The 14,074-nt window shown below is 48.9% G+C and overlaps 2 protein-coding genes across 2 annotated transcripts; both read right to left on the reverse strand.

Annotated features, from left to right (window-relative positions):
- Nucleotides 1-4,887: 4,887 nt before the first annotated feature.
- On the reverse strand, nt 4,888-6,019 carry EAH_00005440 (hypothetical protein, conserved; the record flags this gene model as incomplete). Its single annotated transcript, XM_013392840.1, has 4 exons — nt 4,888-4,937; nt 5,292-5,372; nt 5,573-5,707; nt 5,848-6,019. The coding sequence occupies 4 exons, from the start codon at nt 6,017-6,019 to the stop codon at nt 4,888-4,890; spliced, it is 438 nt and encodes a 145-aa protein (XP_013248294.1).
- Nucleotides 6,020-8,790: 2,771 nt separating this feature from the next.
- EAH_00005450 (Chromosome I, complete genome, related) lies at nt 8,791-10,083 on the reverse strand (the record flags this gene model as incomplete). Its single annotated transcript, XM_013392841.1, has 3 exons — nt 8,791-9,035; nt 9,203-9,343; nt 9,477-10,083. 3 exons carry the CDS (start codon nt 10,081-10,083, stop codon nt 8,791-8,793), a joined length of 993 nt encoding a protein of 330 aa, XP_013248295.1.
- Between the last annotated feature and the right edge of the window lie 3,991 nt (nt 10,084-14,074).

The following is a 14,074-nucleotide window of genomic DNA, read 5'->3' on the forward strand; positions in this document are numbered from 1 at the left end:
CATATAGTTCTCATACTGTTGAACTTGAGGGGTGGCACGAGATGCACCAGTGAAGCACGAAAGAAACTAGGTATAAAAGCATATCAGAAGGTCACGAAAAAGGCAGGAGGGGAACAGAAACAAAAACGTACCTGTAGCTCTAGCTTCCTTGGGAGACCATCTAGCCAGTACACCTGTATGGACCGGCCCCATCATTGGTGGAGGACGAGGGTTCGCCAGGAGTGCTCTTTCGAGTGCATGATGCTCCTAGCAAAGTAAATTCATAAGCGTTTAAAGCTTCTCCATGCACAGGCTGTTAGTTCGTTGCCGTCAAATTTTCTCGTAGGGGTCACCTTTCTCTTCAAAATTGGGGGTCACTGTTCCTCTGGAGACGGTCCACCAGGGTGCTGGCCTTGGGGTCAATGAAATGCGAACGTCTTAGGACTCTGCTCTCAAAACATTGTGCTGCCTACACAGAAAAAGACTCTTCTGGCAAGCATTTGAAGGAAACAGTCCCTAGGCGCCGAAACTTCTTGCGCCAGGACAGAATGGGTGTGTCAACCGGCATCCGAGAGACCTTGTTGCCAATTTCCACCGAATTAAGAGAGCATTATGCCTAAACCACTAGTTTACAGCCTACGTATTTGGGAATTTAGGCAGGCACATCCAATGTTCAGCTATACGAGGACGCGCAGTAGCGAAGTATCGCCCATGGACATTGGAATGCAGACAGTGGGTAACCGACTTAAACTACCCAGCTAGATGGCCAAAGAAGAATTTTCTGTGTCCCGTATCTATCTGGGCCCCTCATGATTTCTGCAAATTTCTTGCTGTTGTCGGAGTTCCCTACAGATGAAGAGAGAACACGAAGTGGTGTGCGCGAGAAACTGGGGGATTATCGACAACGTTGCATATTGCGGGCTCGCATAGAGCGGTTCCGCAACGTTTCACAATCGCATGTTTGCAGCTAAGTCCCGTATTGAACCCCCTACAAAGCCAGAGGCACACAGCATGTGTCGGGAGCTAAGCGTGTGAACATACGAATGACCAGGTTGTGTCGCTTGCTCAAGTGAACAGAGCATCTACTCAATGGACTCCCTTTCATCATGCCCTCGATAACGGATAGGATAATTTACATAGACACATGTGTCACTGGAAAGCTGTGAGCAGAAAAAAATTGACCGGTCGCGGCAAACAAGGAAGCTAATCTCCACGCTGTGGCGGCAGTGGTGTGGAGAGATGCTATACTTGCACTAAGCTTTTAATCTAATTGCGAAAACTTGCAGCAAAGCCTCTAGGCCCCTGCAGAAAGGTCTAATGAGGAGGAAGATACACGGCGCAGTTGTGGGAAGCGCTGCGGGCCATGTAATTATAACATGCAAGACAGAGGAGTCAATCGCATCCTCTATCCTTGTTCGGCATACGCAAAATTGTCCTGTACAAGTCGACTATTTATAGTGATCCTTTCTCACGGTTATACCCTACGTAATGAACGCCTGCCTTGCGTGCTAAGTAGGTCAGCTTGGCATGCAGTAGAGCCATGCAACGGTGCCCCTGCTGGCGATCGGAATCATCCCACTGTGAGCATCATTTGGGAACAATGAAGCCAGGCCTCAATCCGGGTACAGTATTAAAAGTTGGAGAATGGTTTCCTTTGTGGAGAAAAGAAGCGAGAGAGTGTTGCCTTAAGCTGTGTGGCATGCGATAGTTTGTATGCCGTGCCACACTGTGTCATGCTTAACATGGCGCAGACGCGGTCCACAGGGTTAAAACTTGAAGCATGAGCATTAGGGTTCATTTTCTTGAATGGTTCGCATGTAGAGGAGAGTACTCAGGTGAGTCTCACAAACCCCGCCTGAGACAGCCTTAGTGCACGACGGCCCACTGAGGTCCGCCTTCCACTTCTGGATCTACGTGGCCGCTCTATGTAGACTGGCACTTAAGAATTGTATGACTGCAGCTCTGCCAAGGTGGAATTTTGGTCTTTTGACGGCCTTGAGTTTGCAATGCAAAACTGCTGGCCTTTTGCATGGTTCATTAATTTAAGCTCCTCCGCTACAGAGCTTTTCCTGGTCAGAGGAGGCAAGATTAGGTGGTCTGTTGATGCATGACGTTGAGGGGAGTCGTGGTGCATTTCCGCAAATTTCCTCAGCGTCGTATAATCGTAAGAGAATGCTCAAACGTCAGCGTTACATAAGGGGAAACCCAGTATCCTGAGGTCTGAAGTAGAGCGTCAGCTTGACAACCACTAGAATAACCATAAGTCGTATTTCTAAGTGTCAATAATGGTGCGATGCTGCACAAAGCAGTTATCGGTAGCACGGTGACAGCGATAAGCACAGTAAAGCACTCCGTTGTTAAGGACGATGGCATCCAAGTGTACCATCAGTGTTTTCGTATATGACATGTTATACGTGCCTCTCCCAAGGCATCTTGGAGTAGATGAGCTTCCCTAGAAACTTTTCTTACATCGATTGCGGACAAAAATATTAATCCTGGCTGGTTGTAGCTAGCAATAGAGAGTATAATTCTCGCTATTTGCGTGTTGGGCATAGGACCCGGGCAGTTTCCAAAGCTCTACACTTGCGCGTGTGAGCGCCCCCCACCGTCCACCCCTGGTAATATTCCCCGTTTGTCTGGTGCTGTACGATACAAACTGGTCTTTAGGTACGTACACTAGGCCTACACTTGCATTATTTCCACTGCAAAGATATGCAGAAAGGCTGTCACCATGCTGGAAGGCTACCAAACTAGCTGCGGGCATCCTGCAGGCTCAGAACGACAGTAGATGCCATTATAAGCATCTCTACTGGTGATTCAGTGTGCTTCGGAATTATCTCAGGAAACAGCAGTTTCATTAATGGGTATGACAGCCCGCAGGCCGTCCTCTATTTGGGGCCTCAAGACATCTCATTGAAGTAACACGCTTGAGCGGTCACGGCCAGTGGTCACGACATTTGGCTGGAATGACTGCAACAGAGAATTCACTCACACCCGTTACTTCGGTGGCAGTCGTGAAGGCCGAAACGACTGTCTTTGGACATCTGCCTTCACCTGTGTCCTCACGAGCGGGGTTGCCGTGGCTGCACCTTCTGCAGAGTGGTCGGCTTGCTGCCACCTGGGTCCCTTTTCTTGTCATTGGCATCCACTCCAGAAGTTGGCAAATGCCTTTTTGCTGTCTTGTCTGTCCTCTGGGTGTTCAACGTAGCTTCATCTTGACCTGAAACTGGATCGGCTTCCCCGTCGTTTTCTAGTAATGCGGAACAGTACAAGTCGAACGCAGCGTGCGAGGGTGTTTGCATGCATCCTCTGCTTTCACATTCCCTCTGCAAGCTATGCAAGGTACTTGTATCCGAGAAACCAAAGTGTGGAAGTTGATGCCCATGTTTGTGCAAACCAAGCTAACACGTATGCATAAACTGTAGTTCATATCTGTTTGGCTGAACCATCTCCACGAACCGGTATGAGGCTACTTACCTTGCGCTCCATGTGTCTGTACAGCAGTGTTATGCGGTTTTGTCGGTTGCTGCTCAGGCAAGTCTTTTAGGTGCCATGGCCTGCCTGCTTTTATCCAAGGTGCATTCATAACGTCGCTAAGGTTAAGTCTTTTGCGTGGATCTGGATGCAGCATTCCCAGGATAAGGCGCTTCAGTTCCGCAGTCGGATTGCCGTCAAATGCCAAATTTTGCTAAGCAGCAACGCAGTGGCTTAGAAAAGCCAGGCCGGTGATACGCAGTATACTGTCGAATGTACACAACCACCGTGTCCAGCAAGTTTGGCTGCGTGTAACGTACTTTGTGCAACCGATCGACTACAGCTTTGTCGGCCCGAGAAAAGGGTAGTTTCCCTTGAGTCAGAGCATAAAGAATAACGCCTGCGGGCAAATAACAGGGAGGTTTCAGGGGGTAGCATTGGGCATTTTGCCCAGCGGGCTAACGCCGTGTGAGTTTAGCCATCTAGATGAAGCAATAAGCATTAAGAGTTTGCCAAAAAGGTTAAAGACTTAATCGCTCCTTTGTCTGGGATGCAAAACTAACCGAGAGCCCAAACGTCTAGTTGGAATGGACTTGAGTACTGGGAGGTTTGACTCCAAACTTCAGGAGCCAAATACGCCAGTGTCCCCGCTTCCGTTTTCATACCCGTGTTGCCGACTACGAAGTGCGATAGTCCAAAGTCCGCAATTTTGCACCGGCAGCAATCGTCTAGTAGAATGTTTTCCAGTTTTAAGTCTCTGAGTTGCCAAGGGAATGAGAGCACGGAAAGGCGCTCGTTCACAGCCTCACCTAATGCACGACCGCTTTTTTTCGCGGCCTCTCAACGAGCCAGCGAGTTGCTGGATAAAGCAGCTTCGAAACATCCCTTCCACTCATATACTACTCCTAAATGGCCTCACTACGCCTCAAGTAATACTGCAGCTGTAGGGTTTAGTCCGGTGCAGGGCTTGCCTGTGGACAATGTTCTTGGAGTGGCAGTAGTGCACGCCCTTGAGCACTTGTTCGAAAAATGATCTTGCTCCTGCATCGTTTGACGAAACCACCAGCTTAACGACACTCACGGAACAAAGCGCTTTACTAAAATTGGATGCGTTATGCAAAGGGCAATGGAGCCTAGTTGATTAGCTTTTATTATCAAGGAACTGCCATTTCCAATTCTTTCGCACGGTCTTCCGACAAACGGCCCTGAGAGTGTAGGAGGCCGCGCAAGTCGCCTTGGCTCGCAAACTCCATCACAAAGCACACGAATTTAGGATGGGCCACGACGTCCAACATTTTAATTACATGCTTGTGTGACAGGTCTCGTAGTGCCTGCCCGACAACCGACCACCGCAGAAACTAAGCCTTAAAAGAATTCTCATTGAGCAGAAGATTATTCAAAGAGGATCCTTCACCAGGCCTGCTGTCCACAGGGCTATCCCACATGGTTCATGGGCAGTACAGAATCTGTGGAAAGTTCGAATTCTGGGATTCGCACGCAGGCAGGCAGGGGTGCAGATAACAGAGCTTTGAATCTGCCTCGCCTGGATTTCAACGAAGACTCTGTCCGCATCATCAATTTCCTTAAAGGATTGCTTGTTAATAAATTTTACTGCGACTAGCTCTCCTGCAAAAAGGCGATTCATCCGACACGGCGGCAGCGTCGTTGGGCTGTTGCTGCTCCTGAGAAGATGGCTCTGAATCGCAGCGGGTAGCCCTGCCGGTGGGGCTTATGGTGCAATGCAGTCTGAAGCTCTAACATCAAATTTCCTTTCTAGGCAATCAAAACGTTCTGTGTAACTGTCAAGACGGCCTCAAATAAGTGATTGCACTACTCACCGGTTTCTGGGTGAATACCTTTGTAGACCTTGCCAAATCCACCGCTACCTATAACCTCTTTCAAAATATACCCTCCAACAGCTGAGATTCAGAAAAGTCATCCGAATGGCGTCTGCACGTGGGCGTGAGAGACACAATGGCGTGCCAGTGGCAGCTCGTGCATGGAAACGCAGCTATGCAGAAGTGGTAGGTTTTGAAAGCAAAGGAAAATTAACGCCTTCCGTTTGCGCCAGGCAGCGCTTGTAGTGAACTTCCTACTTTGCAGCCCCGCTTTCACTTACCTCCGCCAGTACTGCCGTAATTCCCAACGATGAATCCTGGGCCTGTTGAAATGTACACGAGGTCGTCATCCAGGACTTGTTCCATATCGAATATCTCCTCGCCATTGTCCGAAAACGCTCGCTTCGCAGGCTCCGCTGCATGCGCACGAGCCGTCTAGTTGCATTTATCCTGAATTTCGCCGATGGTGTGTTCGCTGTTGCGAGCAACACAATCAGGCGCGGTTCATTTGGCAAAGGGGCAGTAATAGTGTCAACGTGGCACTGCCTGAACCTACCTAACTCGTGTAATGCAGAGCTCCGCTCCAGAAAAGTCGCAAATGTGGTTTGGGGTGGCAGTTTGAGCTGCCGGGGCTCAGAAAATTCGCCGTTCAGGGCTACAAGGATGCGCTTCCATCCGTAAGTGCTCGAGCTAATTTTCTCCACCTCTAAGTCTGGAAGCCCGAGCATCCTTTTAGCCACTCTAGGCAAGATGCCACTGCCGGTGGTGGCTTCTGTGTCTTTTTACTGCCCGGAAAATTGCGGTATATGCTGTGCGGAATATGCCTGAATAGGAGCAATTCCAATGTACTCGGCCATGAGAAGAAGGCAGGGCATTCGGCTTAGTTAGGATTACTTCATTCCGATCTCCACCAGTAGTTATGGAAGGCAACGCGCAGCTTCCAGAAATCCTGGCTTCTTCAGGAAACTGAGCTATGCTAATTCCCCTTTGAATCCCGGCTGGGAGTTGACTAACTAGGCGGTTCCTATCACTCGAGGCCCATGGCCCAACTTGCTTCCAATCTTTTCACTCGAAAACCAGTCCGCAAGGTGAGATTTGGCATTAGCCCTGGGATATTAAATTCAAAAGGGAAATATCGCCTGAGAATAGACTTTCTGGTCTTCGTTAATGAACCGTCACAAAAAGTGACCCAGCTCGTCACGTCCAAGAGCATGGGGCCTGCGGGACGGAGATGAAAACCAATGAGCCAAGTTATTTCCTCGGCTTCTACACTAGGAATAGACACTAGGTATTCTCTTATCATGTGCATTCGAAGAGGAGAGGCACAATTTTGCCCCTTCCTGTCCCCCTCTTCCGGCGGGTAACCCTGGGCGTCTGCGCTCTCTGCATACACAGGGATCTTTCCTGTTGAGACAGCAGGGATCACCATTCGAACGGTAGATTCATTACTTCAAGAGACTAGATGCCTTTTAAATCCAGTAAAAGGTGGGTGCGGGCAAAGATAGCTAAGCGCCCTGAACCATGCCATCTCTTGTATCCTGGGATTACGCTTTTCGTTCATCCAAAAGAGATGCAGATTTTGTGCATTTGCCGCGTATATCTATATAACGTTCATCCAGAAGGACAGTTTGACGCTTGAAAAAATTTCATGTCTGTCCCTTCCAGTGAAGCTGGTTCCTTGGAGGACGGCGGCACAGGATGGCTCTCTTCTAGGTACGGTCAATGCCAAGCCGATTTTCACGGGAGTTCTTCTGCTCTATAAGCACCGCAGAAGGTCGACCAGGTTTTCCACGTACTTAGGGTTTGCAAATGCACATTCCATCAGATGCTGTATTCCCGGTTCCTCGCGAGTACTGAATCCCCCGGAATTGCAACCTGCCTCAAGGCAAATTTTTCGTGTTCTTGGTGTACAAAAGAAACTTAAATCCCTCTGTGTTTCTCTGAAGCCATGACGTGGCATTATCACGCTCTCAGGTTCTACTTTTCATTAGCGGATCCCACCAGGACCATGCCTGAAGGAAATGCTGTAGGGAACACTCCATCCACTTATCGACTGTCAGGGAAGGTTACCGAATCCGCTGTTGCTTAAAATGTGAAAGGGATGACTGGCGGCTGTGTATAGTCCATAGTAATTGCGCTGACGAAGTTGCGGATCCTGTATAACGGCCTGTCTGCAATGAACAAGATGTTTTTTCGTCCCTTCACTTCCCTTTCTAATATGCTTTCTTGTAGCACCCTGAGTGCTGTGTACTCCTGGAAGGCTACAGGGTACTCAGGAACACTTTCACTTGTATTTTTGTGCATCAATAAGGGGTGCAACACACATAATCGATGACACGTGAAAGAGCTCGCACAATAGACTTCAAAAACAGATTACTACGACTACTGTGCTACAAACGTGATGAAGGAATCAATATTCTCTTTCCGGACTAGGGACTTAATTCAACTCATTCTGAAAGTTCTGATACTTTAGTAGAAGGATCAGCATCGCTAACCACAACAAATTGCAATCAGAAGGCCGCCACAGCCTGTTTCCAGGTTTTCGTAGTGCCAATAGTGCAGCACGCAAGCACGCCAAGTAGAAGCTAAAATGCTTAAAAGCGCAATGTGTGAAAATCACTGCAGGAAGATTCTATAAATTCTTCCGAAGAAAAAGCTCATGCTCCCAGATTCCACCACGAGTGTTGCGCTTCTTGACCGGTCTGACCAAAAAAATTTTTATGCATGGTAAGCTTTAGCGTGGACTTTCGAATGAAACTTTGGAAGGCTGACAGTACTAGAAATGTTGTGTTCCTCCCCTGCCACACCTGGCTAGCTTCAAGTACGGTTAGAAAGCCTAAGCCAACACTACTAAACGAAACATCTGGAGTTGCGAAATTGATTGGGGTTGCATGGGTCTTGGCGTGCCGCCGAAAAGCGCCTTTTCTACTGGAACCAGTGAAAGTTTTGAGGCTACTTCAACGCGAGTCTTGTTTGCGCGGGTGCTTGTACTAAGCGGCCTCATTCTACTGCAAGGTCGCATCAATATTTTAATAGACGCAAGCGCAGAAGGATTGGTCAAGCACCGTGACGAAGAGTCAGGTTGCGTGATTCTAACTTGTTTTCCAGTGGATAAGCGACAAGAGTTAACTGCTGCCAGTGTGTAGATGATCGACAGATCAGCAAAGCTCTTTTCAGGATGCGCAACCACCCATGGCTTTGCGTAGGTACTGCGCGTGAACCTTGCTTCCCTCATGTACCATTAATTAATGACTTGTCAAAAATGGGTAAGCGGAGTGCTGAAAGTATTCCTTTTTACAAACCAAAGAAATCATTTTGCAGAGTTAGATTGATTCAGGGAGATTGCGACAGGTAGAGAAATGCTGCGATCGTGTGTAGGAGACAAAGTAAGAAGGCTCAACCAACCCCAGGATTTAGTGCGGTGGGCAAGAACTATTAACCGCCATGATTCACGGAGACCACTAGCATGCACTTGATCCAGAGTGCTGACGTAGGGTCATCAGCAATGCGTGGACGGCACCGAACTCCCTGAGTATACATCTTTTAGCTGCATACAAAACGTCCCGCTCTCCTCATCAGCGAATCTGTCGACGAGCTCAGTCAGGAACAGCGTCTGCCGTGTAAGGGCTTCTAAAGACGGGCTCTCCACGTATTTTATGCATTTCGGATGGCATTCCCATCCGAAGCTTAGCTGCAGATGGTTTGCTGCGTTGTGCAATGCGATGTGCTCAAGTTGCTGGTCTCCTGCAATCAGCAAAATAAGAGCCACATATAACCAAGGTCGCGATTGATCCCATACCTGTCTTTGCCTGTTATCAAAACAACGATGGGAAGCAGGGAAAGCATTTTGCAGTTCGGGCTTTCTTGTAACATTGGTGCTCTAAGGGGGAAAAAAGCAGATATTGGCATACCAATTGTCATGATTGAGTGTTTCTGTTGCGGGCGTTTGCTTATAAAGGCAGTGACCAGTCGGACAAGGGCGGTGTCCTTCCACTTTTCCAGTGGAAGCCCGTGAGGCTCACACATGTCCCGAGCTGATACGACCTGCACCTCTGCAACGGCGAGTAATCAGCCGCAGCTCTAAAAGCCCTAGTAACTAGTGTGGGGTTTAAAGAGATTGCTGCCTGCTTAAGGTACAATAACTCACTTGCTGCCAGCAGAGCAGCAGGTACAAAGAAGACTCACTGAGCTCAGTAAGCGTTCGCTGGACAAGTGGGAGGAGCCTGAGAGTCTTCAGAAGACCGATGGAGGTAGCGTTGGAAAGAATTGCCACTTGGCCACGTTCTGTGCACTTTTGTAAGAGGCGTCGAACGCTGGTCTCAAGAACAGCCAAACGGCTTTTAATAACAGGAGAACACAGTGCGGCGCAAGGCCTTTTGGCTGTATAGACGCTCTGCCCGCAGCGTGAGTAGAGTTCGCAAAGCCAGTCGGTTGGGCACAGCGTATTGTCCCAGTCAAAGATGTACATGCGAGCGAAAGACTCCCCAGGACTACGCAACGGCACTATGTGCGCGAGCTGCCTCAGTTCTGCAGGTTCAGGCAGCGACCCGCTGCTATCCATACTTGTCAAAACACGGGCTGGGCTAGCTTCTGTTTGCAGCCCGCCGTTCGATGCGCCATGCAGAGGGGAGTTGGCGATCTGTTGAAATGATGCCACTGCTGCCGGTACTCTTCCGGTGGAGTCGGGGTCTCTGAGTGGCGCTTTGTCCAAGAAAAACGAGTTTAATGCAGTGTGGTCCGATGGATCTACAGCTAGGCGGCTTCCAGGTTGTAGGCTACTCAACGAGTTCATCTCTGCCCGATCGGAAGAAACTCGGGGAAACTTAAAGGCCCATACCCTAGGGTGCGCCGCAGCTCAGCTGAACTTAAAAAGCTATTAAAGGCAGGATGATGAGAAATCATTCAAAAATACTTGGCAGCTTTCCATGCTCGGTCGAGTGCCTACTCGAGACAATCGACCGTGGACGGGCCTTGCAGATATGCGCCAGAACAATGGACTTCAGCAAACCTGCTTGGCCACAAGCATATTGAGGAGATAAGGCTATTTAATTTGCAATATTTCAGAAAAGAAGAACTCCTGGGATGGCACCCCGGCTAAGGTGACCGTTCCCGTGATGGTTGAGCTCCGCGAAGCGGGAGCTGAAACCGCATGTAAATCGGCACTGTATTCCCATAAACTGTCTGTAGCCTCCTCCATGCTCAACAAAATGCATACTCGACCAAATGAGTTCATGCGGCTTGCTTATGCTTTTCTGACGGACTTGTCGTGCGCCGGCGCTGCTTCAGGGGCTGAGCCTTTGAACACCAGAACCAAGCCTGCCCGTGCAGCCACGTAAAACATCGAATTGAACTGCCCCTCCACATACTAAACAACGCCTTTTTCACCTTTTAAACTGTGATTTCTACTCCGAGCCACCGGTGGGCACGTTCCAGGGGAGTTGAATCGTCAGGACGAGAAGGAAAGAATTGCTGTTTCGAACATTGCAAACCAGCTATATTGTAGGCATGAACCACGGAAGCCCAGGGATAGGCAATGAGAATGCAATATCCTGAATAGGCCCAACTGGAAGGCCAAGCTTTTGTGACGGTTCTTCTTGGGCCCGTTAACGATGGAGCAGGGCTGGAGCGGATCTTCCCTTAGCGGCCCTATGGTCAACGGCTGGCTGGAGGGAGCAGGGAGATGCGTGCTTCCGAATGGGGTTGTCTATGAGGGCCAGTTCAAGGGGGGTAATTTCCACGGAAAGGGTAAGTACAAGCAAGCGACACGAAAAGCGAGCTTCAAAACTTTTGAAATCCATTGTAGGACGCAATCGGTTCCGGCTACTAGAAGAGAAAACAACTAACATGTTGGCATTCACATGTCTTCACACACCGGTGGCTTTGGTCAACAGAGGGGTCCCGGATGCAGCAATTAACCTCCAGAAAAGCAGTTATCGAGTCAACAACATACCCAAAAAATGAGCACATTAACTAGATGAGCCTACTGCAATTATGACTCAGCATAGCAGAAGGGAACTAAGCAAACAGACGTTAGCTCATTGCAAGTTACGCTCTGGCAAGCTCGGTGTGGCGAGACCGCCTGTATAGTGTAGTGTCATGGTTGCTTGTTTCCAACCATTTGATGTGCGATCGCTTTGTTAATTTAACTTCAACTTTGTAATTCATAGGGGCTCTCATTTATCCCGATGGTGGTCGATACACTGCTGAATGGGAAGAAGGTCTGGCTGTCAGTGGCAACTATTCCTTTAAGGATGGGCTTCCATACCAGCTGGAAAACTGGAATTACCTTGCGCCGAGTGATCGCCGCTTTGTAGAGGAAGTTCAAGACGGATTTGATCCCCAGCGGGCAGTGCAACAGAGGACGGTGAAATTGCCAAAGGGGACTTACGACGCAGGTAATGCCACTTTACGTAGCTGTGTGGAGAGCGTTGTACCTAGCACTACATGCTAGTAGTTCCGCTGGGCTTGTGCTACACATTGATGTTGACTACTGTTGCTGTTCTGCCTGTGAGCCATAGGGATTGGATATTTCAGTGGGGAAACCGGTGAGATAAGGTCTTACGACGGTCGGTCTTTGGTGGCATCACCGAATGCACTTTTTGCAAACTGGATCGTCACGCAGTGTAAAGGGGCGGTTGAAGACCCCCGTACAAGCCCTGGATAACGAGCTGTTGGTGGACGGGGAACTCATCGGTCTCAAATATCTACCTGCACTTGCAGAGTGAAACGTCGCTTAGCGGTCATGCCTCCTACTTCAACTCCTCGTTTTGCTGCTCCTCCCGCTCCTTCTGCCTCAAACAAAGCATATTTAGTTCAAACGTGGCTTTTACACAAGATGGTAAATCTTCACGATTGTGCAGAGTTAACTTTTTTCAAAAACAGTTTCCCATCAAGGTGTGGTGAATCTCCTAATAAGTGAAATGCGCCTTGAGCAATCCAAATAAGACAATATTAGTAATATCCTGTAATATTTTCGAGCAATAACATACAGGCCTTTTTGCCAAAAACTTGCTAGAAACGCGGGTTGTCCGGCGAACTCGTGACTTTTCGAAGCCGTTAAGGTATTACTTCTTTATGGAAACTCTCAAGAAGTTAAAATGAGCGGCTGTTGGAGAATAGTGTGGGGCAAGAATGGCCATTCCCTGCCGGCTAGGTCACGTGTACCAAGCAAATAGCGTAGATGGGAAAGGTTGACAAGGTATTGCTGAACGGAGCAAACTCTGGTATGGAAACTAACGCGGGAGGAAAGCATGCAATATATGGAAATTATTCCCACCTTTTACTTAGAGTAGAGCCAACGCCACAAGAAACTCAGGAACGGGGCTGGCTCTGGTTTGAAGGAGGAGCTAACTACACGGTGTTCACGATCCTACTCCGCACTCGGATGGGTCTGAGCAATCTTGAATTGCAAAGGCAAATTAGTAGAGAGGTTTCTTCAATAGGGTTGCCTTTATAATCTAGATTCCCTGAACATGAGCTGGGCAGGCGGGCATTGAACGGATCCGAGCATCTGTGGCCTACACAGGGTCACCTGCTGGGATCAACTGTATTAAGCACATTTATTATGGTGTAAATTGTGCAAAAGGATCGGTCTTAAGATTTTTCACAGCAGTGAGGACGGGGTCTCCCTCCTACCGAGAACAGTGTGCAGAGCTACCTTGCGATGGTGGTGCTGTTCGGCGAGATGGGAGGACCGCTTCAAGGGAGTCCGGACCGCCAAAGCTGTCAGTTCTGCAACTAAATGTTCTTAAATTTGCCTTCAATATCTGTCGAGCGCAGAGAGGGTCGGGATCGTGTTGTGCGTGACCTGGGCAGTCGCTCAACTGCTGCCTAGCCGTACGGGGGCTTGTGCCCCATGATGCTCCTATAAAAAACCGTCTGAAGTAAGTAAGTTCATAGTATGCATAAAGAGCGCCAGACTTTACACTAGTCTCTGCTGCTATCTTCCTGATGGTGGGACCACTCCTGGGGTGCACACCGATTTTATGTGCCTGAGACGCTCTAAAGGGGCAAGTTGTTGTGACTGGAAACAAGAACTCAATAGAGTAGATGAACCAGTGAATACCTTAGGTCTGCAGGAAAATCTCAATTTTGTGGAGGCGGTCGATCAAACCGCTTATTCCAACGAGCAGTCAACGGTTGTACAGCACTTGTGCTTGTGACGAATCGCCTCAATTGTGTACCCTATTACAAAAAAAAAGTGTCTCTAATTCATCATTTCAAGCATGGGCAGATTCGCCACTTAGTTGGGTTGTTGATGGGTAGATAGCCGCCATGCTCCGTCGAGTTGCCAGCAGTTAGTTCACCAAGGGCTGTTGGGCATTCCAGCTGGCCTGGACGCAATAGGTGCAGGAGGCTTTGATTGGGGAGGCTTCGACCTGACCTCTGTTAAATACCATTCCACGCAACTCGATAACTCTATACACATTCTACACAGGGCTGAACCCATTCGTGGCAACTTCTCAAACCGCTTCGCTCGTTGACGTGTAAGGCACCAATTGTCCTCCAAGAGGTCATGGGGCAGGCAACGACGGACCAAAAAATGCAGCCCTTTGAGAATAACCAACAAAAAAGCGCAAATCCGAAGATAAACCTAGCCCAAGAAGCATCCTCATGTAGCACGCAGCCAGAGCATTCAGCTAGTTCGGCCATAGCAGAATCGGATGATGGGGTGAAGATGACAAAGAAGTTGATCCGGAAAATATGTCAAGGTACATACAGTGGTGAACGCTCGTACTGGCTGGCTGAGCATCATAGACGTTGTGGGCAATCGGTGCCGCATG

The sequence above is a fragment of the Eimeria acervulina genome, genomic scaffold, assembly GCF_000499425.1.
Source record: "Eimeria acervulina Houghton genomic scaffold, Eah_scaff22, whole genome shotgun sequence".
Lineage (NCBI taxonomy): Eukaryota > Apicomplexa > Conoidasida > Eucoccidiorida > Eimeriidae > Eimeria > Eimeria acervulina.